This window comes from Aspergillus fumigatus, chromosome 5 (genome assembly GCF_000002655.1).
Source record: "Aspergillus fumigatus Af293 chromosome 5, whole genome shotgun sequence".
Taxonomy (NCBI): Eukaryota; Fungi; Ascomycota; class Eurotiomycetes; order Eurotiales; family Aspergillaceae; genus Aspergillus; species Aspergillus fumigatus.
Window position 1 is genome coordinate 176,371 of NC_007198.1, and position 17,475 is coordinate 193,845.

The 17,475-nt window shown below is 47.5% G+C and overlaps 5 protein-coding genes across 5 annotated transcripts; 2 read left to right on the forward strand and 3 right to left on the reverse strand.

Annotated features, from left to right (window-relative positions):
* Nucleotides 1-906: 906 nt before the first annotated feature.
* On the forward strand, nt 907-3,071 carry AFUA_5G00630 (GMC family oxidoreductase; the record flags this gene model as incomplete). The annotated part of the gene is made up of 3 exons (XM_743183.1): nt 907-962; nt 1,039-1,482; nt 1,535-3,071. The coding sequence occupies 3 exons, from the start codon at nt 907-909 to the stop codon at nt 3,069-3,071; spliced, it is 2,037 nt and encodes a 678-aa protein (XP_748276.1).
* A 164-nt stretch (nt 3,072-3,235) lies between these two features.
* On the reverse strand, nt 3,236-4,510 carry AFUA_5G00640 (putative peroxisomal dehydratase; the record flags this gene model as incomplete). Its single annotated transcript, XM_743182.2, has 5 exons — nt 4,285-4,510; nt 4,182-4,230; nt 3,796-4,116; nt 3,642-3,735; nt 3,236-3,578 (listed from the first exon to the last, which is right to left on the reverse strand). Exons 1-5 carry the CDS (start codon nt 4,402-4,404, stop codon nt 3,236-3,238), a joined length of 927 nt encoding a protein of 308 aa, XP_748275.1. The 5' UTR covers nt 4,405-4,510.
* Nucleotides 4,511-6,315: 1,805 nt separating this feature from the next.
* Nucleotides 6,316-7,835, reverse strand: AFUA_5G00650 (DUF3632 domain-containing protein). The gene has a single exon (XM_743181.2). The coding sequence runs from the start codon at nt 7,591-7,593 to the stop codon at nt 6,571-6,573; it is 1,023 nt and encodes a 340-aa protein (XP_748274.1). The 5' UTR covers nt 7,594-7,835; the 3' UTR covers nt 6,316-6,570.
* A 3,993-nt stretch (nt 7,836-11,828) lies between these two features.
* AFUA_5G00660 (uncharacterized protein) lies at nt 11,829-13,268 on the reverse strand (the record flags this gene model as incomplete). The annotated part of the gene is made up of 1 exon (XM_743180.1): nt 11,829-13,268. One exon carries the CDS (start codon nt 13,266-13,268, stop codon nt 11,829-11,831), a length of 1,440 nt encoding a protein of 479 aa, XP_748273.1.
* A 2,002-nt stretch (nt 13,269-15,270) lies between these two features.
* AFUA_5G00670 (putative beta-galactosidase) lies at nt 15,271-17,437 on the forward strand (the record flags this gene model as incomplete). Its single annotated transcript, XM_743179.2, has 2 exons — nt 15,271-15,981; nt 16,056-17,437. Exons 1-2 carry the CDS (start codon nt 15,666-15,668, stop codon nt 17,435-17,437), a joined length of 1,698 nt encoding a protein of 565 aa, XP_748272.1. The 5' UTR covers nt 15,271-15,665.
* Between the last annotated feature and the right edge of the window lie 38 nt (nt 17,438-17,475).

A 17,475-nucleotide genomic window follows, 5' to 3' on the forward strand; every position in this document is an offset into this window, starting at 1 on the left:
GTCTCTCGGAAAAAGCCTTGTATTACAAGGCGAGCTGTCAATTGTCCTTTAGGCTAGGCACTGACATCCGGCTAAGTCTCAACCGTCTGTCAAAACGGCGCGAACTTTGCTGAGCGCCACCTTTCTCGGCTCCACAAGGTACAGGCTGTATTGGTGGGCACAGCAATGGCGGGAAATAAATGATCGTCCAGAGCTAGACCTCTGCGGAGATGATCCGACACTACGGAGTGCCTAGGACGATTATTGTTGGTTAGGTGCGGGAAATACGCAGTTATCACCCCGGGTAATGGTCCCTGCAAATAATTCACATACTTGAACATAGTTATGACAATAGTGATAGGGAAATAGCGGCAGTGACATGGATTGGGAAGAGTATATCCGTTGTATGGCGCTCTCTGCTAAGGAGACATTGAGGCATCCTAGTGTGTTTTGACCGCTCACTTGGAACCTCCTCCTCGAACATCCATTCTAGCAAACATTACCAATGTTCGCTCGACTAGGGGGCAACGCGGGAACGCATTTTAAGCACGTAGACTGGGGCTAATGTCCTTTGGGTTCAGGCCGGCGTGGGAGGCTTGAATATTCCTTGAGCTCGAGCCAGTCCGTCCGTATTGTTGCTCCTAGTCAGGTACGCTCATGTGCGCCACTCGCAGCGATAAAACCAAGCCTCAGGGCCACTGGTAATTGGAGAAACAGCGGACCATCCACCGTCTGTTTGCGAATGTCGATCAATACTCACGTTGGCTGCGTGATGGAAAACGTTGCGACAGCGGTAATTCAGGAGACTCTGCTTCTGAAGTTCTGTAGATATAAACTCGTCTTGCATCAGAGCTTTGCTCGTTGCTAGAATCACTTTGTCCGGCAGCATCGCAAGCCCCTTGACCACAACGTCATTGATGGTCCAACATGCACATCAGCAAGGGCTTCTCAATATGCACCCTCCTCTTTGGGACTTTGGTCAGGTACGCAGCCTGGTTGCATACCTCATTTAGATCGCCCAAATCCATACGGACTGACACTCTCATTCTCTGTTGTTAGCGGTCATGATGCAGACCATCAAGCGTATCACAAACCCTGGGCTCGGTCAACATATAATGCGCCGCGGGCGACCAATGGGACCGCAGAGTATGATTACATCGTTGTCGGCTCAGGACCCGGAGGAGGCCCTCTCGCAGCCAGGCTAGCAATTGCCGGGTTCAAGGTGTTGTTGCTCGATGCCGGAGATGATCAAGGAGATGCCCTCCAACAACAAGTTCCCGCTCTTCAACTGCAATCAACCGAGTATGAGCCAATGAGATGGGACTATTTTGTGAATCACTACTCGGATCTCGAGCGCCAGAAACAAGACTCCAAGATGACCTACAGGACTCCTGCCGGGGAGTTGTACGTGGGTCAGAATCCACCAGCGAACTCGGAACCCCTGGGCATATTGTATCCCCGTGCAGGCACATTGGGTGGTTGCTCGGCACACAACGCCATGATGTGAGTCTCCTTGATTGCATGAGATTCCCCGGCTGTATGTTGACTCCGATAGCACCATCTATCCCTATGAGAGTGACTGGCAAGATCTGGCCATGCTTACTGGGAATGACTCCTGGGCCCCTCATAAGATGCGCGGCTACTTCACACGCCTCGAGCGCAACCGATACCTTCCCAGCAGCCTGGCAGGCCATGGTTTTGACGGTTGGCTGACCACCAGTCTGACCCAATTGACCCTAGTACTGGAGGATCAGAAGCTGTTGTCCTTGGTCATTGCGGCAGCCACCGCAGTGGGAAAGTCTCTGCTGGGCATGATCATCACTACCGTCACTGGGTTAGGTGAAATTCTGCTGCGAGACATCAACAACCCCCTGCCCACCCGCGACCAGGAGACTGGACTCTTTCAGATCCCCATCGCGGTAGACGTACCCGAGTACAAACGTACCGGTCCTCGAGACTTCCTCATGAAGACAGTTAACAGTGTCAACAAAGACGGCTCTCGCAAATACCACCTAGACATCCAATTGAATACTCTAGTAACAAATGTTCGTTTTGATACGACCGGTGAGCGGCCCAGAGCCATCGGCGTCGACTATCTCCGGAGCCAAAGCCTGTACCGCGCCGATCCCCGTGCCAGCAAAGCATCCGCAGGAACTCCTGGCAGTGTCAACGCTGCCAAGGAGGTGATCCTCTCGGCAGGCACCTTCAACACGCCCCAGCTGCTCAAGCTCAGTGGTATTGGGCCGAAGGAAGAGCTGAGCAAGTGGAACATCCGCACCCTGGTGAACTTGCCTGGCGTGGGCAAGAACCTGCAAGACCGATACGAGACCGGACTTGTGGGCAAGGCCCCTACCGATTTTGTCCTCACAAGCAAGTGCACATTCATGTATAGCATGCCTGATCCCTGCCTGGACCAGTGGAAGAACAACGCCATTAACAAGGGTACCTATACGACCAACGGGATTGCCATCGCTATCGTCCGTAAGACATCCACGGCCGAGGGAAAGCCGGATGTGCTCATTTCAGGGGCTCCCGTCAACTTTCCAGGGTATTATCCCAACTACTCGTACGAGGGCCTGAAGGATGCGCAATACTGGACCTGGATTACCCTGAAAGCCCAGAGCCGGAACAATGCCGGCACGGTCGAACTGCGCTCCGCGGACCCTAGAGATACTCCGATCATCAACTTCAACTCCTTCGATAGTGGCGTTACGGACAATGGCGCGGACGAGAAGGATCTTCAGGCTGTCTATGAGTCGATGCTGTTCTCACGCAAGATCTTCAACGATCTGGTGCCTTTGGACGGCAAATTTGAAGAAGTATGGCCGGGTCCCAACGTGACTTCCGAGGCGGACCTGAAGGACTTTATCAAGCGGGAGGCTTGGGGCCATCATGCCTGCTGTACCGCCGCCATTGGAGCCGACGAGGATCCGAACGCTGTTCTTGACTCGGACTTCCGGGTGCGTGGTGTGGATGGCCTGCGCGTGGTGGATGCTTCGGTGTTCCCCAAGATCCCGGGATGGTACATTGCGCTTCCCATCTATATGATCAGCGAGAAGGCGGCCGACGTCATTATTGCTGATGCTGCATGAATTTTCTCTCTGTGATGTATGTACATTTCCCTGTTCTTGTCGGAGCGTTGCTGTTGAGGATTGTTGTATGTTAAACTACCTTCGGCCATGATCCTAATCAGTCGAGACCTGCACGAGCATCTTGGTAGACATTGTACTTCGGTATGCTCTTGATTCTAGAATCTTTACAATTTCGAGCCTGACTTGGCTACTTTAATCAGAGCCCGACCGTTGCTCAGGACGACCTTCCCCTTGTCATTCTTGGTCACAAATCGGATCTCTTCGAACCCATCCGTGGCATTGCTGACCCTCCACATTTCCGTGGTGAGACGGTCACCCGGTCTCACTGGCGATGCAAAGCGTGCCTGGAATTCGCGAAAGTTGTTGGGGTCGCTGCCGCCAAACGCCTTGAGAACGGCATGAGCAGTACTGTTCCAGCTGAAGAGGCCGTGGATGATGGTGCCTCCGAAGCCCATCTGTTGCCCTGGCTCGGGTGTAGCATGAAGAGGGTTATAGTCGCCGTTTAGACTTTAGGAAGCACAGATCAGCCAAAGATTCGCATCGAAAAGCGCACGCGCCGCGACGACTTACCGATACAGAAGAGGGGTTTCGGCTGTAGTTTGCACTTCATGTGTGGCATCCGGTTTACGGCCTTCTGGGGGAGGATAGTTGGGAGTGCTAGGACCTAGGAACCCAAGTTAAAGTTAATGACCGCAATTTGAGAAGAAGGACGTGAGTAACTGACCTTTGGGACCACCCCAGTTACCCTGGCCAACAAAGAACCCACTGCTCACAATCTTGGTGTAGATCTCCCCCGTTGCTTTGTCCACGATGGTTTGTTCGGTTTCCATCACTGAACCAGCCTTGCCCTTGTCATAGACACCGATGACCTTGCTGCGCAATTCAAACTGCTTGCCAGCACTGCTTGGGGGCAGGGGCTTGAGGACGGTCAATTTCCGCTGGCCGTCAACCGACCGTTTGGGATCGAATTTGGGGACTCCAGGAACCGGGTTGGCTTTTTGACGAGCATAGAAGTCGGTCACCTCGGAGTCTGTGAGCTTGAATGCTATGTTACAAGGTACGTCAGCCGGACTGGTCATAAAGTGTACTCTCTTTGTCGGCGCAACTTACACAGGATAATCGGATAAGTTGGAAAGACGGCAAAATTGGGATGCAGCTCCTGTATGAACTGTTAGTCCTGATACTGAGTCGAGACGGCAGAGGGCCTTCATACGTAGAGAAAGTGCAGTTCGTCAGCGGTTACCCCGATGCTGTTGGCAAAGAGCAACGCATCTCGCTTGAGCCAGGAGACTTCCTGGGCGGGGAATTCATAACCAGCTCCGGGTCCGGACATTGTGTTTTGAGGAGGAATGTAGATTTTTCTTTTAGTCTGCAATCGATGAAAATACCACGATTGATGTGAGGCGGATGATGATGGCCATTTATGTATGTGGTGTTTATGCGGGGTTGCCGAGGCATTTCGGGACGCGTTGTATTCAAGGAGACCGAGCTTCGTGCAACTTTGGATTTATCAACACGTTCCATTCGCTCCATCGGGGATGTACAATTCTGGGCAGATCTAACTCGAATACCTCTGTGAGGCCGTGCGGTTAGAAGAAGATCATTTACAGGTATCAAAGCGGTCTTTGTACGGATCATGATGATTGAGTTAGGAGTAGAGATATATTTAAGGAACAGCTTCTGATGCGCACAACCAAGGACGTAACATCGCTCCAAACTGTGAACTCTGCGACCTACAAATTTAAAGCAGGAGACCATTTCTACAATGAGGGATGTCAAATTCGCAATAGAGCATGCGCCATCTTCATTTTTGAATCTGGAGGTTGGGGGCCCGAAAAACAAGGATCACGTGATAAACATGCACCAGATCGATTGTGAAAAGGCCACATCGGTTGAGCAGGCTTGATGGATGTAGAGTTACATATCTGAGCCATTAAAATCAAATCTGACCCTCGCAGTCAAGATCAGTCATCAGGAGACTACTGGCTTAAGTCTATACTTAGAAATAAAGTAAACCGAGCTGCCAAAATCTCTAACCATACCACTTGGAGGGTCCGCTATGACGCACCCAACATCAAGGGCATGGGCTCGAATCTGGGCAGCACCATAACCAGTTTTCGGCACATGTAAGCTTGGCACATCTGCCTCTGTAACCACCTCTACCCAGAGTAGCAGGGTCTGCTTGAGTAGCTGTAGATAGCCTGTCTGTTTTGAGAATGAATCAAAAGGGCGGCAATGTGCTATAAAGCTTGTAAGTCATGAGGCTACACTTTTCACTAACAACTCAGTTTCTGATAGTGGTGACCAGGACTTACTGAGAGTGATTAGGGACCTGGTTTGGTCTAGCTGGGAGCTAATGTCAATATGAATCTTCAGAAGCACAACGCCTGCAAGCAGGGCTTGTATTTTACCACATTATCAAAGTAACCCATCTTTCTATACGCGCAGATCTTTCGGACCTGGGGGATCCAATGGCGTCGTTCGACCACAATGGCAGAGCTGCACATGTGGTATATATCTTACCATTGCTTGCTCCCCAACTTATTTCATTATGAGAATCATCATATAATAAGTAATTACCACAGAAACCATTGGACATCTGAGTTGAATAAACGGTTCCTTCCACTCTTTCCTAGCCGTACTAGAGTGGTCGTGGGTTGGGTTTGGGTCAACCCATGGCATAGAAAACCCACCCTAAAACCCATGCGGGTTGGGTTATGGGTATCCCATGGGTTACCCATATCCATATAGGTTTGATGCTAACATCTCATACCCATGCCAGTTGGGTTAGGGCCAATCCAAACCCACCCACATTGCAGGTCGGGTCAGCCAGTCTACGCGGGTCAACACTTTTGGTGCACGCCTCCGTAGTACTATGTAGAAACCTCAGCCCACCGCCGCCGCTAAAGTAGAACCCAACCCCGCTGGAACCGACGAGGATCGACTAGCTTAAATTAAAGGGCCTCTCAAGGATGAATAGATGCTGCTCTTCAAAAACTCAAAACAATTCTGCTCTCCTCCCCTTCCCCCAGGGTCTGGATTATTATTCCCTTATATCTCAGCAACCACTAGATATATTGAATTAACAACCTTGATAATCCCACAGAGCTCATAATGGCTGTATACAAAAGTCAAACTCTGGAGATTTGGCAGCTTACCCAGCTCTGGCCTTGGCGGGATTCCTTACTGTCTCTGTTCATCGGCTGGCTCCGACCCCCAAAGCAGGACTGATTGATTGAGTTCAGTCTATCTATGCACTTAGTCTCAGAACCATCAACCCTGAGTCCATGACAAGTAAATAAGGATATACCTGAGAGTCACGGTTCACAGAGCCATATCAATTACCCATGTTTATTAATTTCTCCTTAGCATATATCAGGCGTAGAGACATGCTACATTGGAATAGCAACTCACAATACGACTGACTTAGAAAAAAGAAAAGAGATGGACACGTAGTCCTTGGACATAGGATCTCACGTCAAGTCTGGTTGTTCTGTATCTACCATTCCTTCGTCAGACCCAAGAAATCCTTATCCTGGGTCACAGCATCGCCCGCTGCCTCAAACACCCTGAGAATCTTAAAGTTTCTCTGCTTGACGTGACTTAACATAATGTCAATTGCCTTGGCGGCCTGCTCTGCAAGAATCTTCTCATCTGCTTTTGATGCTTCATCGGCAATCTGATGTAACCGCTTAAGCCAGTATAACCATCTCCAGGGACTAAATCCATCAGGTGCTCGTTGACCTAGCTCTGACTGCACAAAGGTGAAGCCACCTTTCCCAATGGTACTGTTCGAGCAATCATTCCATAAGACATCGGACAAGAGTATGATGTTATGCCCGGCTTCTCGGATCCAGGCACATGTAGATGGGAGTAACGAAGCAATAGTAAGTACATGGATTGGTCGGCGAGGATCTTCATCTTCCGGCTCGTTAGAGCTTCCAAGGGGGCGCACTGCCTCGAATGTCTCACGAAAAAGAATCAGGGCAATCTGGCAAAGCCGGTCGTTTGCAACGCGCGTGGATGCAAGCTTCGCAAGGAAGGACGCAGCATTAAGACGCTGCTTTGAGCTCATTGCCGCGCAGTCATTTATCCAGAACCCTGTCATGTCCGTCGCGAGGAGCGGCAGGTCATTCCAGACGGTACCATCGGGAGTTCTAGCAATATCGATGCCAGCGCCCGGTGCCGGCCTCGTTAGTGGCCCGCGTCCCCGCGTCCGGAGGATGTCAAGGATCCATCTGTCTTGCTCAAAGCTTTCGTGGGAGACATGTCTGGCGCATTGGTAATAGACGTACCAGAGAGAATGCAGATACCGCTCGCAGGAATCAATGGAATCCCGGCTCCGGCAATAGCTTTGGCCCACGATCCACGCTCTGTTATGTGCTACAGATCGGAGGAGGTCGAAATCCCCTGCTCGAGCAGCCTCCTCCAGATCCGCCCGATCCGCTGGGTCGCATGCAGCAAAGCCGGAAGGTCTATCCCGCGGCGGTGAGCTTGGTGAATCTCTTAGTAAGTCGTGCATCTTGAGTTCAGGAACGTAAATGAGCTGGCAGTACCAATTGCTGGTGAAGGTCACGAGAGTGAATCTCTAAAAATGAGCTGAACGTAGGAGAGCAAGGGATTCGACAACGGATATCATTTATAAAATAAAAAATGGCTGAGGGGTAGATAACGAATGGTAAGGGAGATGCCATCTTTACAACAGGCAGCAACATTGTTTTGCCTCCAAATCAGACCCGTCTACTATTGGTGACACGCCACTCGTTCAGGGTAGGGGACACACCGAGATCAGCAGGAGGCGTGTCTATGACTTGATATCTGGGGCTAGTGGCGCTGACTATCTAGGGCAATCCTGGTCAGACTAGACTCTAGTGCTGTAGCGCTCCACAGCAGAGTTGAAAATACAATGGAGCTAGTTATAGAAGTCGAGATAGCAGTCATACTCGATACAGATATAGTGTAGAAAACAGGACAGCATATACTGAAATGCAGCAAACTTGTATCTACACAGTGGCTGCTTCATAATCAACCCAGTAGTAGCACAGAACTACCCGCCTCAGTTCACCTCCTGACAGACGCACTTTCTAGTATAAGAATCAAAGTAGCAATCTTCTTTCTCAATTGCGTCGGTACACTGTATGTGGAAGTTAGCATACTCGTGGAGTAATAAGGTCCAGGGCAAGTTACCATTTTGAAGTCGCAATGACAGATAGCGTTCAGCCCACTTTGTGACTCATAATGGCATTGATTGTTTTTTGGATCGCACTTCTAGTTTTGAAAGATCAGGCCCTTCGTCTGGAATGGTTTAATTATATTTAGATTACTATAATACAGTATAGGATTATGCCTGAAGATATCTACAACTTTAATAAGACTGGCTTTATAATAGGCTTAGTAGCTACTACTAAGATAGTTACAAGAGCTGAGATGCTTAGTTAGCTATTCCTTATCCAGCCAGAGAACCGCGAATAGGTTACATCTATAGAGTGTATTAACTCTACTAGATGGGTGCTTCCACTATGCATTATCTTTAAAGAAAAGGTCTATATTAAGGGCTGGTATTAAGATCTAGCCTTACCAGCAGACTGGCAGATTAAGATTAGTAAGAATAGATAGATAACTAATTAGATTAGATTACAGTAGCTTTAAAAAGTCTTTATTCTTACTACTACCAGTTGTACAACTAGTAGATATCAACTATTAATTCTTAATAGCCATGGGAGCTATCTAACACCTTAATTTAACTATATCTGCAGTAAGAATAATATTATTCCACTCTGCATGCCTGTATATTCATCCTATCTTCTTCAGTCTCTAAATGTTAGCTGTTTCTCTCCTCTAAAGTATATATATAGTTGCTTGATTAAGATGAGGATATAACTTAGTTTTAACTATATTAATAAGCTTAACTTCCTTAAGGCCTATCCACAGGCCTATACAGTAATCTTTTCACTAGATAATATTAAAAGTAGCTTCTCAGTAACTAGATTAATACTACTAAATCTAGATTAAGTGCTTAGTTAGCTTAATATCCAGCTTAAAACCCCTACATCACTAGGCAGCTGATTAACAGATTCCATCCTAAAAACACTATATAATCTCAAGCAGTTAAAGAAGCAGGAAAGTATGCTTAAGAAGCTACTCAGAGAGTATATATATAGTCCTCCTACCCCTTCTAAGGCTGCGCTAGATTAGCTTATTAAGGGGTGTGAGATAGCAATGAATAATGCTATCCTTCTTATAAAGAAAAATCATAATCTACATGCTGTAAATGAGAAGCAGCTTTAAAATAGAAAGTAATCTAGGAGGCAGATAGAAGCTACAGAGGGATTCTCTATCTAGGAAGGGCAGGAATTCATTCAACGCAGGAATTAGGCTAGTAAAGCTATCTAAACAATCTCTTCAGAGCAGGCAGTAGATGCAGAATAACATCCTTAATAGGCACCCCCACGCTGCAGTGACTGTCATATTATAGGTTATAAGTAATTATAATGTCCTAATCGCAATAGGAATTAGTTTAGTAATAATATTTGATCTTAGAAGTTGAAAATAGCCTTCAATTTCGGCCAGGGCCAAAGGGGTGCGCCGCTCGCTTACCGGTTACGTTACTAGGGTCTGATACTAATCCAGATAGTGATATGCAAAGGTGACCATGACTTCTGACCTATGTCTCTATATAGCTAGCGCTGTGTTGTGGAACATCTCCTGGCAAGGTAGCTTTGTGCTAAGATTAGTAGTTGACTGAGATAGTTTTGATGTACAGGATGAACTGTGGCATGTGCTATCCGCGCCCTTTTCAGGCTCAACATCCAGGCTGGCATGGAACACTTGCCACTAAGAATGCTGGCAGGATCTCTAGTTAACTGAATACTCTGAGCAGCAATTTGATTGGGATGTGCTGATCAATGCTTGATATCAGTGCTGCATGCCTGTCCACTGAGGTGATGTAATAATTACTCTATTAAGATCCCAACTCTTGAGCCCAAGGGAGATGATCCACGAGGGGAGTCCATGGGAAACTGGGTACTTGTCCGGAAGTTGAACTCTAGGACCGGTTGAGTGGGTATATGGCTGGAAGCTCCGTGACCTGAGAGATATAAAAGGGTTGATGCTCGCTGCCTCTGGACGACTTCTCTACTACTAATGTACTCAGAAAGTCTACCTACTACCATCCAGAATCTATATAATCTTTCTGTCTTTCTCTGACTAAGAGCCCTTTATCCGAACTACCACAATGCAGCTTATCAACTAAGCTGTTTATGTGGTCACTGTCCTGGCTACTATTATGACAGCACTCCCTGGCCTAGTTGTTACTAGGGGTGAAAAGTTCCCTGTTTTTAACGGTGATAAATCTGTCATGGTTGAAACCGAACCCCCTGCGGAGACTGGTAATATTCTGATGGCCTTGGCTGAAGGGGACGTCGACTATAAGGGCTCTGCTCTTTGTGAAAGACTTAGTTCTAGCTGTGATGATGCTTATTACAAGGTTGTTCCCAGCAACACCTATATTACTTACCCTGAGTATGTCTATGCTTTAATGAGAATGGATGATTTGACTTTTGACTAACTTGACAAAGTAAATCTAATACTGGGACTTGCAGTGGAACCTGTGGTTTTTTTCTGTGGAGTCATGGGACAGGATTTGATGGATGCCTATAATGACATTTGTAACTGAGGCCATTGCAGCTATTGTGGATGCAAGCAAATTGCTAATGGCTGTATGATCAAGATTGACTAGGTGATGGGTTGTTAAATGGAGCTCCGGCCTGCTGATTGGATGGGAGGTCTATACTGTATATATATGTAGTTAGGGCCGTAGGGCCCTAGCCTTGGCTTTTAGTTTCCAGAATGTAGCTGAGTTTGAGTCTGATTATCTCTTTAGAATTGCAACGCCAGTGTAAACAAGTGCTAGAGGGGTTGCTGAAAGGCCTTTAAGAGCAATTTAAGGCTGCAGATGCTGCAGGTGCTGCTTTTAACAAACTGCAATATATATAATAAGAGTACTTATTAGAGCACTGTCTAAGTTGCCTGATCTACAAGCCCTATCCAGAGTTAATAATCTTAATAATACCTATCTTTTGCAATGATCGCGACATGTTAGTAAACAGATCCCATATTTATGTATGAGCCATATCCTAGGCCTGGTGGATAATAAATAGCTACTTGTGCAACCTACAGTGTTCCCACCATGGCCCAATGAATGGTCAGGGCTTTGTAAAACTGTTGATAGGAGTACTATCTCTCTCTTGCATTCAGCTCTTGTAATCACATATACATCCAACAAGTGGTGGAAGAGGATCCTCCCCTCCCATCCTTCCTCCCTTGCTTGCCAATCCGTTTCTACTGTTATTGTTCCTGTGTTATCTTTGGATTGTCCTTGATCCTGTTCGGATCCTTGTATCATTGTGCTAAGTATATACCTGGTCGGCAGGCTTCAGGCAAGTGTAGGATATAGTCTAAGGACTATATCACCCCACTCCAAGTAGTGACTAGTAGGAACAGCAGAGACGAATCCCAGAATGTGTCAATTACTTATAGTTGTAGTGTTAACCCGGCCCATAACTCCATAAATAGTAATAGCAATAAGAAGAAGAAGAAGAAGAAGAAGAAGAAGAAGAAGAAGAAGAAGAAGAAGAAGAAGAAGAAGAAGGAGAAGAAAAAGAAGAAAAAGAATTAACAACCATCGCTTTTCACAGGGACACAGATTTGATAAAGTAGTTTTGAGTGGTGAAAACAGGTTATAAGAGGGATGTTTCCTCAAGCAAGTAGAACATTATGTCCTGTATTCCTCACACTAAGATTCAGGTCAATCTGCTCACAGAAGTTAAGCATGCGTGCCCTTGCCATAACAACATAATGAGAACTTAATAGTCTTTTTAATTCCTGCTTAGTAGCAATTCCAGCTCGACTGTGGTCTATATGCTCCTCTGCAAGATGGCAGTGCGTGAGCATTTTTATCAGTTGTCCATCCTCTCTGAAGAAGTAAAGGACATCATTATGATCAAGATTATCGACGAGCATGATATCGTTATATAAAAGCAACTTTAGACGCCAAAGCTGCTTGTTGATTAATTTGCGAACTTTCTCAAGAATATCTTTCATCTTTTCTGGAAGTTCTGTGTCACTTAATCTTTGACTCTCATCATAGTCACTTGCAAGGCTCGCAATTTCTGCTCGAAGTTCTTGGCGGCTCTCCACTTCTTGAATAACTCTGTCATCCAAGCGCACACCTGGAGATTTCTCATGGACACGCTGTTCTGTGTCTCTCACAGGGTACTCCCTGACTTGATCCAGTTTTGTGGGAATGCTGCCGATCACTTTCCCATCAAACCCGCGGCGAACCTTGGCCATGAAGCTTGCCCATTCTTCCCAGTACTTGGTTATTCCACTATGAAACTTTGCCTTCAATTTGCGTACTTGGAAGTAGTCAAGGACCATTTTTTTCAATATTTTATCCCACTGACCGTCAGCCAATTCCAGCGGCGGTGGATCAGTCTCTCCGTTCAAAGGCCAGCCAATGGAGACATTATTAGTGCTGAAAGAATGTCCATGCTCTAGAAGAGCCCGTGAGTCATCTATTCCCAGAGGCTCATGGTCTTCAGCAGGATGCTCTCGGGGCTCTAAGTGCCCAATAGTGGGAGCATTAACGTTTGACTGACTGATGTTTAGGATGAAGTTTCGGCAAAGTAAGGTTGCATTGAATCCTCCATCTCCTGATAGAGCAACCCGGCTCCAGCCACCATTAGAATAGGCCATGACGACTAAGCCCCAAAGGTCAAGGCGTGCTGCTGGCAAGTTGGAGACAATACCAAGAGAAGTAAATGCCTCATCAGCTTTTGAGCACACTCTGTCTTCCCCTAGTGGAGAACGGCATGCCCAGAACAATGGAAGCCAAGAACATTCACCCGATTTATCTTTCCTTTTGCGGTACCAAGTATGGGCGACTGGAAGAGACTCTTTTATAACAAGTTGCCAATCTTCCTTTTGAATAGTGAAGACATATTGTATCTCTGGCTTCTTGAACTTTCCACGAAATAGCTTTGAAATTCTATTTCGCTTCTTGATAAAGAAGTCTTTGTCTTTGCCATACCAGGCTTGTGCAACTTCATTATTATCAAGCCATTTATTGAGAATCTTCAGGGCTTCAACACCTGAAGTCGTGGCATAGCTAAGTACGCTGCCGACATCGACGACCATATTCACTGTTATATACCAAGACAGAGTTGCTGAAAAGCAAAATATAATTTCTTCTGTCTAGTTGAAGGCCGTAGAAAATGATCAATTCCTGTTTCTCCAAAAGAAAGCGTGCCGATTCTATAGTAGATGTTAATAAAGAGACCTATACAATTACAGTGATCTTACGTAGTTCTGATCGTGAGATGGCTGAGATTTCCATGGTTTGTTGTACAGGCAATCAAGACCCAAATGTGATACAGGGATAGTCTTACATAGCCTAATAATTCTGGTTTATTTATTTCAATTTACTGGTTTAGCAGCTATTTTCACCAGAGACAAGCTAATCAAGGGTCCAGATGGGTTGGCAGAGGTTTAGTAAGAACTGAGTTCTGGAGCTTGGATTTGGCTGCATGCAGATGTGTTTGTTAATTAACCATGGTTAGGCCCTCACAGTCAGTACTCAGTGTGTCGAATCCGCTGCTAGCCATAACAGCAACTCAGTCTAGGCCTTAATGACGCATCCTGTATCTTGGTAGGATTCAGAAAAACCAGTAGGATAGAATGGCCTCTCCAAGGTAGTGATTTTTCTTTCTTTGTTTTCGGTATGATCAGTCTAGACAGAAGTGGCAGGTGTTGTGGACTTGTGGTTCGCTAGCATACCCCGGGAGTAGATTTGGTGTGAGCCTGGCGGGACTGATTGTTGTCCGGCATGGAGCCATCGGAAACAATGCGGTTCAACAACAGATATGACGCATATCATGATATATCAGCTATTCCACTATAGAGCAGACCTTGCAGGACAGCTAGATCGATTCTGACCGTGAATCCCGCAATCGAAGAGATCCGATCACAATGGTATGGGTATGATAGGTACGAGTGAGGCAATATCCTTGTTCAATATCACATCATCTTGAAGAACAAGACACCCACCCACATTTAATCCCCTCATTTCAATTCGGGCGGAGCCTCCTGATGATGACATGCACATAAGTTATGGTCTAGTGACGTGGAAAGTAAAAAAGTACGCTCCGAGAGAATGTCTGCATGGCTAGACCTAGGACTAATCCCTGTATCGGCCTTTCTTTTCGATGAGGAGCCGGACAATATATTCAAAACCGTGCATGCAGTGATGTGTAGTGCAATGTTTCCGTACTTATCTTTTGCGGACACATCGCTGCTACTATGGCCTAACAACAGATGTCTCAACTGATGCTGAGCCTCTCCGGGAGGCAAGTACAGTACCGTCGGATCATTGCTGCACCATGCGTCCACATGTATGTTCCAGCGGCAACAGCCATTCGAGAGGTTCCCGCCCAGAGAGCTTGAACTGCGTGGTGAATGGCCGCCAAGCTGGAAGAACGCGCGGTATCCAGCGTCATATACGGACCATGCCGTCGAATATCAGGTAGGTATAACCTCGTGGAAGCTAGGAGGGGCAGTGCATGGAAGAAAAGGCCGTAACCCTTTATATATTCTAGTACTTGTACTACTGTCATCTGAGGAATATAAATTTAAAATGCCAAAATAGGTTGTTTATCATGATACCTACTAACTACTCTACTATTGCTGTTGTAGCGGGCAAGGCTCGTAGAATGTTCGAGCTCACTGAGCAGTCGCGAACAACCTCAGGCAAGCTAATTATATGATCCCCTTTCTCCCTCGCACACGGCTCTTATGTTCGGCCGCTGCGGCCTAGTTGGAACTTCTTAGCGGTTTCTTACGCTCCAGAATAGATCTGGTGGGATTGCTAAATCTTATTTGTGTCCGCATACATAGAACGGACCCTATAAGGACATAGTGGACCACATACCGTCTTGGCAGGGTGTCATAGCCACAAGTCGTTTAACAGTGACGCATGATGACCATTCCTGTGGTGTTATTAAGTTCCAGTCTCTGGAACTCTGGGGGGAAAGTATCTAGATAAATGCCTGATCCATAGTGGATAAAGTAGAGTAATCCAACACCCCATGGTTACGGGGACTCCTATTATTGGTTGTATCTTGAGACTAAAGAGTCCTCTAATCCAAATTGATCAATAGGAACGATCCAATTGCGAAACCCCGCATGTGCCCAGATACAATCGATATACCATATTTAGCCGGAAGTGAAGCATGATAACCAGAGGCGCCTCGACCCTTCTCAACTTTTGAAATGGACCAGAAATGTGTTCCGTAGAATGCAGTCTGATGGGATATCACCCAGTGGAGAATTACCCAACCTAGCATCAACTGAGAGACACGCACTGAAGAAAGCGGTGCCTGTTGCAGTACTTTTCCGGTGGGATGTCCATGGCCTTGTGACTAGATGAGATATAAAGAGGCTGTTCTCAGGCTTTAGGCTGCCCTCCAGTCGACCTCGATCCTCGAAGTGCCATCAAAGCCAGCCAAGTGGCCCTTAACATCCTGTTACTCTTCCACCATGGCTTCCCAAAACGTCGAGATCCCTCATCTCCGCTCCATCGAGAGTGGAAAGCAGCTGATCGTTAACGGTCGTCCGTTTCTGATACTGGGTGCAGAGCTGCAAAACTCGTCGCTTACCTCGGCCGAGCATATGGACACAATCTGGCCGAATCTGGTAGAGTCTCATGTCAACACTGTGCTAGGATGCGTCACTTGGGAGATGATTGAGCCCGTAGAAGGCCAATTCGACTTCAAGGAGCTAGACAAAATCATTGCGGACGCGCGAAAGCACGGACTTCATCTTGTATTACTGTGGTTCGGTTCCTTCAAAAATGGTAGCCTTCCACCACCATCCAATATCCATTCCTCATGCCCTGTAGGTCGATGAACAGGCTAATAATCGTCTCAGGAATGTCAACGTACGCTCCCGCGTGGGTCAAGATGAACCCCAAGCGCTTCCCCCGGATGAAATTGCGAAAAGCAGGAGGGGTCCTACAGACCACCGAGATCCTGTCAATATTCCATGAGGAAGCTCAGAAGTGCGACGCCAGGGCCTTTAAGCAGTTGATGCGCCACCTGAAGGACTTTGACCAAAATCACTCAACGGTCATCATGGTTCAGGTCGAGAACGAAACTGGCTTACTGGGCGACTCTCGCGACGGCTCCGCTGCGGCAGAGGAGCGATTCTCCAAACCAGTTCCCGATGATCTCCTCGACTTCCTCGCCAATGACTGGGACTCTCTTCACCGAGATCTCAAACGCAACTTGGTTCGCTTCAAAGCCCAGACCAACCGGCCAGGGTCGTGGGCGGAAGTGTTCGGCAAAGGGCCACACACCGACGAGCTCTTCATGGCCTACCACTACGCCTTGTACGTCAACCAGGTCGCCGCAGCCGGCCGAGAAGAGTACCCGCTTCCCTTGTATACAAACGCGTGGCAAAACTATGCTGGAGAAGACATTGATAATAACTTGCTGGGTATCGTTGGTGGCGGTGGTATGCCAGGCGACTATCCTTCCGGTGGCTGCACAACAAACGTCCTGGACATCTGGCAACGGTTTGCGCCATCTTTGGACTTTTTCACTCCCGATATCTATCTGAATGATTATGAAAGCTGCTGCGCCAAGTACTGCCATCGCGGCCAGCCCTTGTTCATTCCCGAACAACGCCGAGACGAGTATGGGGCCCGCCGCAGCTGGGCTGCAATTGGCTCTTACCGGGCCCTTGGTGTCTCTCCGTTTGCCCTCGATACCCTGGACCCCGAACAAAATCCATACATCAAGCATTATGCCCTACTAGAATCGGTTTCCCAGATAGTGCTGGAGGCACAACAACGTCCTGGATCCTTGGTGGGATTCTTCTTCGACGAGCTGGCCGCCGACGGCTCCGATCCCTCCAAACCGGTGACGCGGCAATACGGGGGTTATGAGATTACCATCGAGCGCGCTTTCGTTTTTGGCAAGCCAGGCCCTGGTAGTGGCATGGTCATCCATCGCGGAAAAGGCAAATTCCTCTTGATCGGGTGGGGGTTTCAGGTCCGCGCAACCTCCTTGTCTCCGACTGCTGCGTATACAGGGATCCTCCGCTTCGAAGAGAAGGTCGTGGTGAACAAGGGGACAGGGGAACTCCGGACTCGACGCGTGCTCAATGGAGACGAAACCCGCAGCGGCCAGTTCGCTATCATGCCCAACGAAGACCCAGACTACGGTGGATTCCCTATCGCAATCACTATCCCTGCAAAGACAATGATTGCCGAATTGGAGGTTTACGCGTTGGATGAAAGCGACGTCTGACAAGATTGCCAAGGATATTCTAACTGTCAGGTAGATAT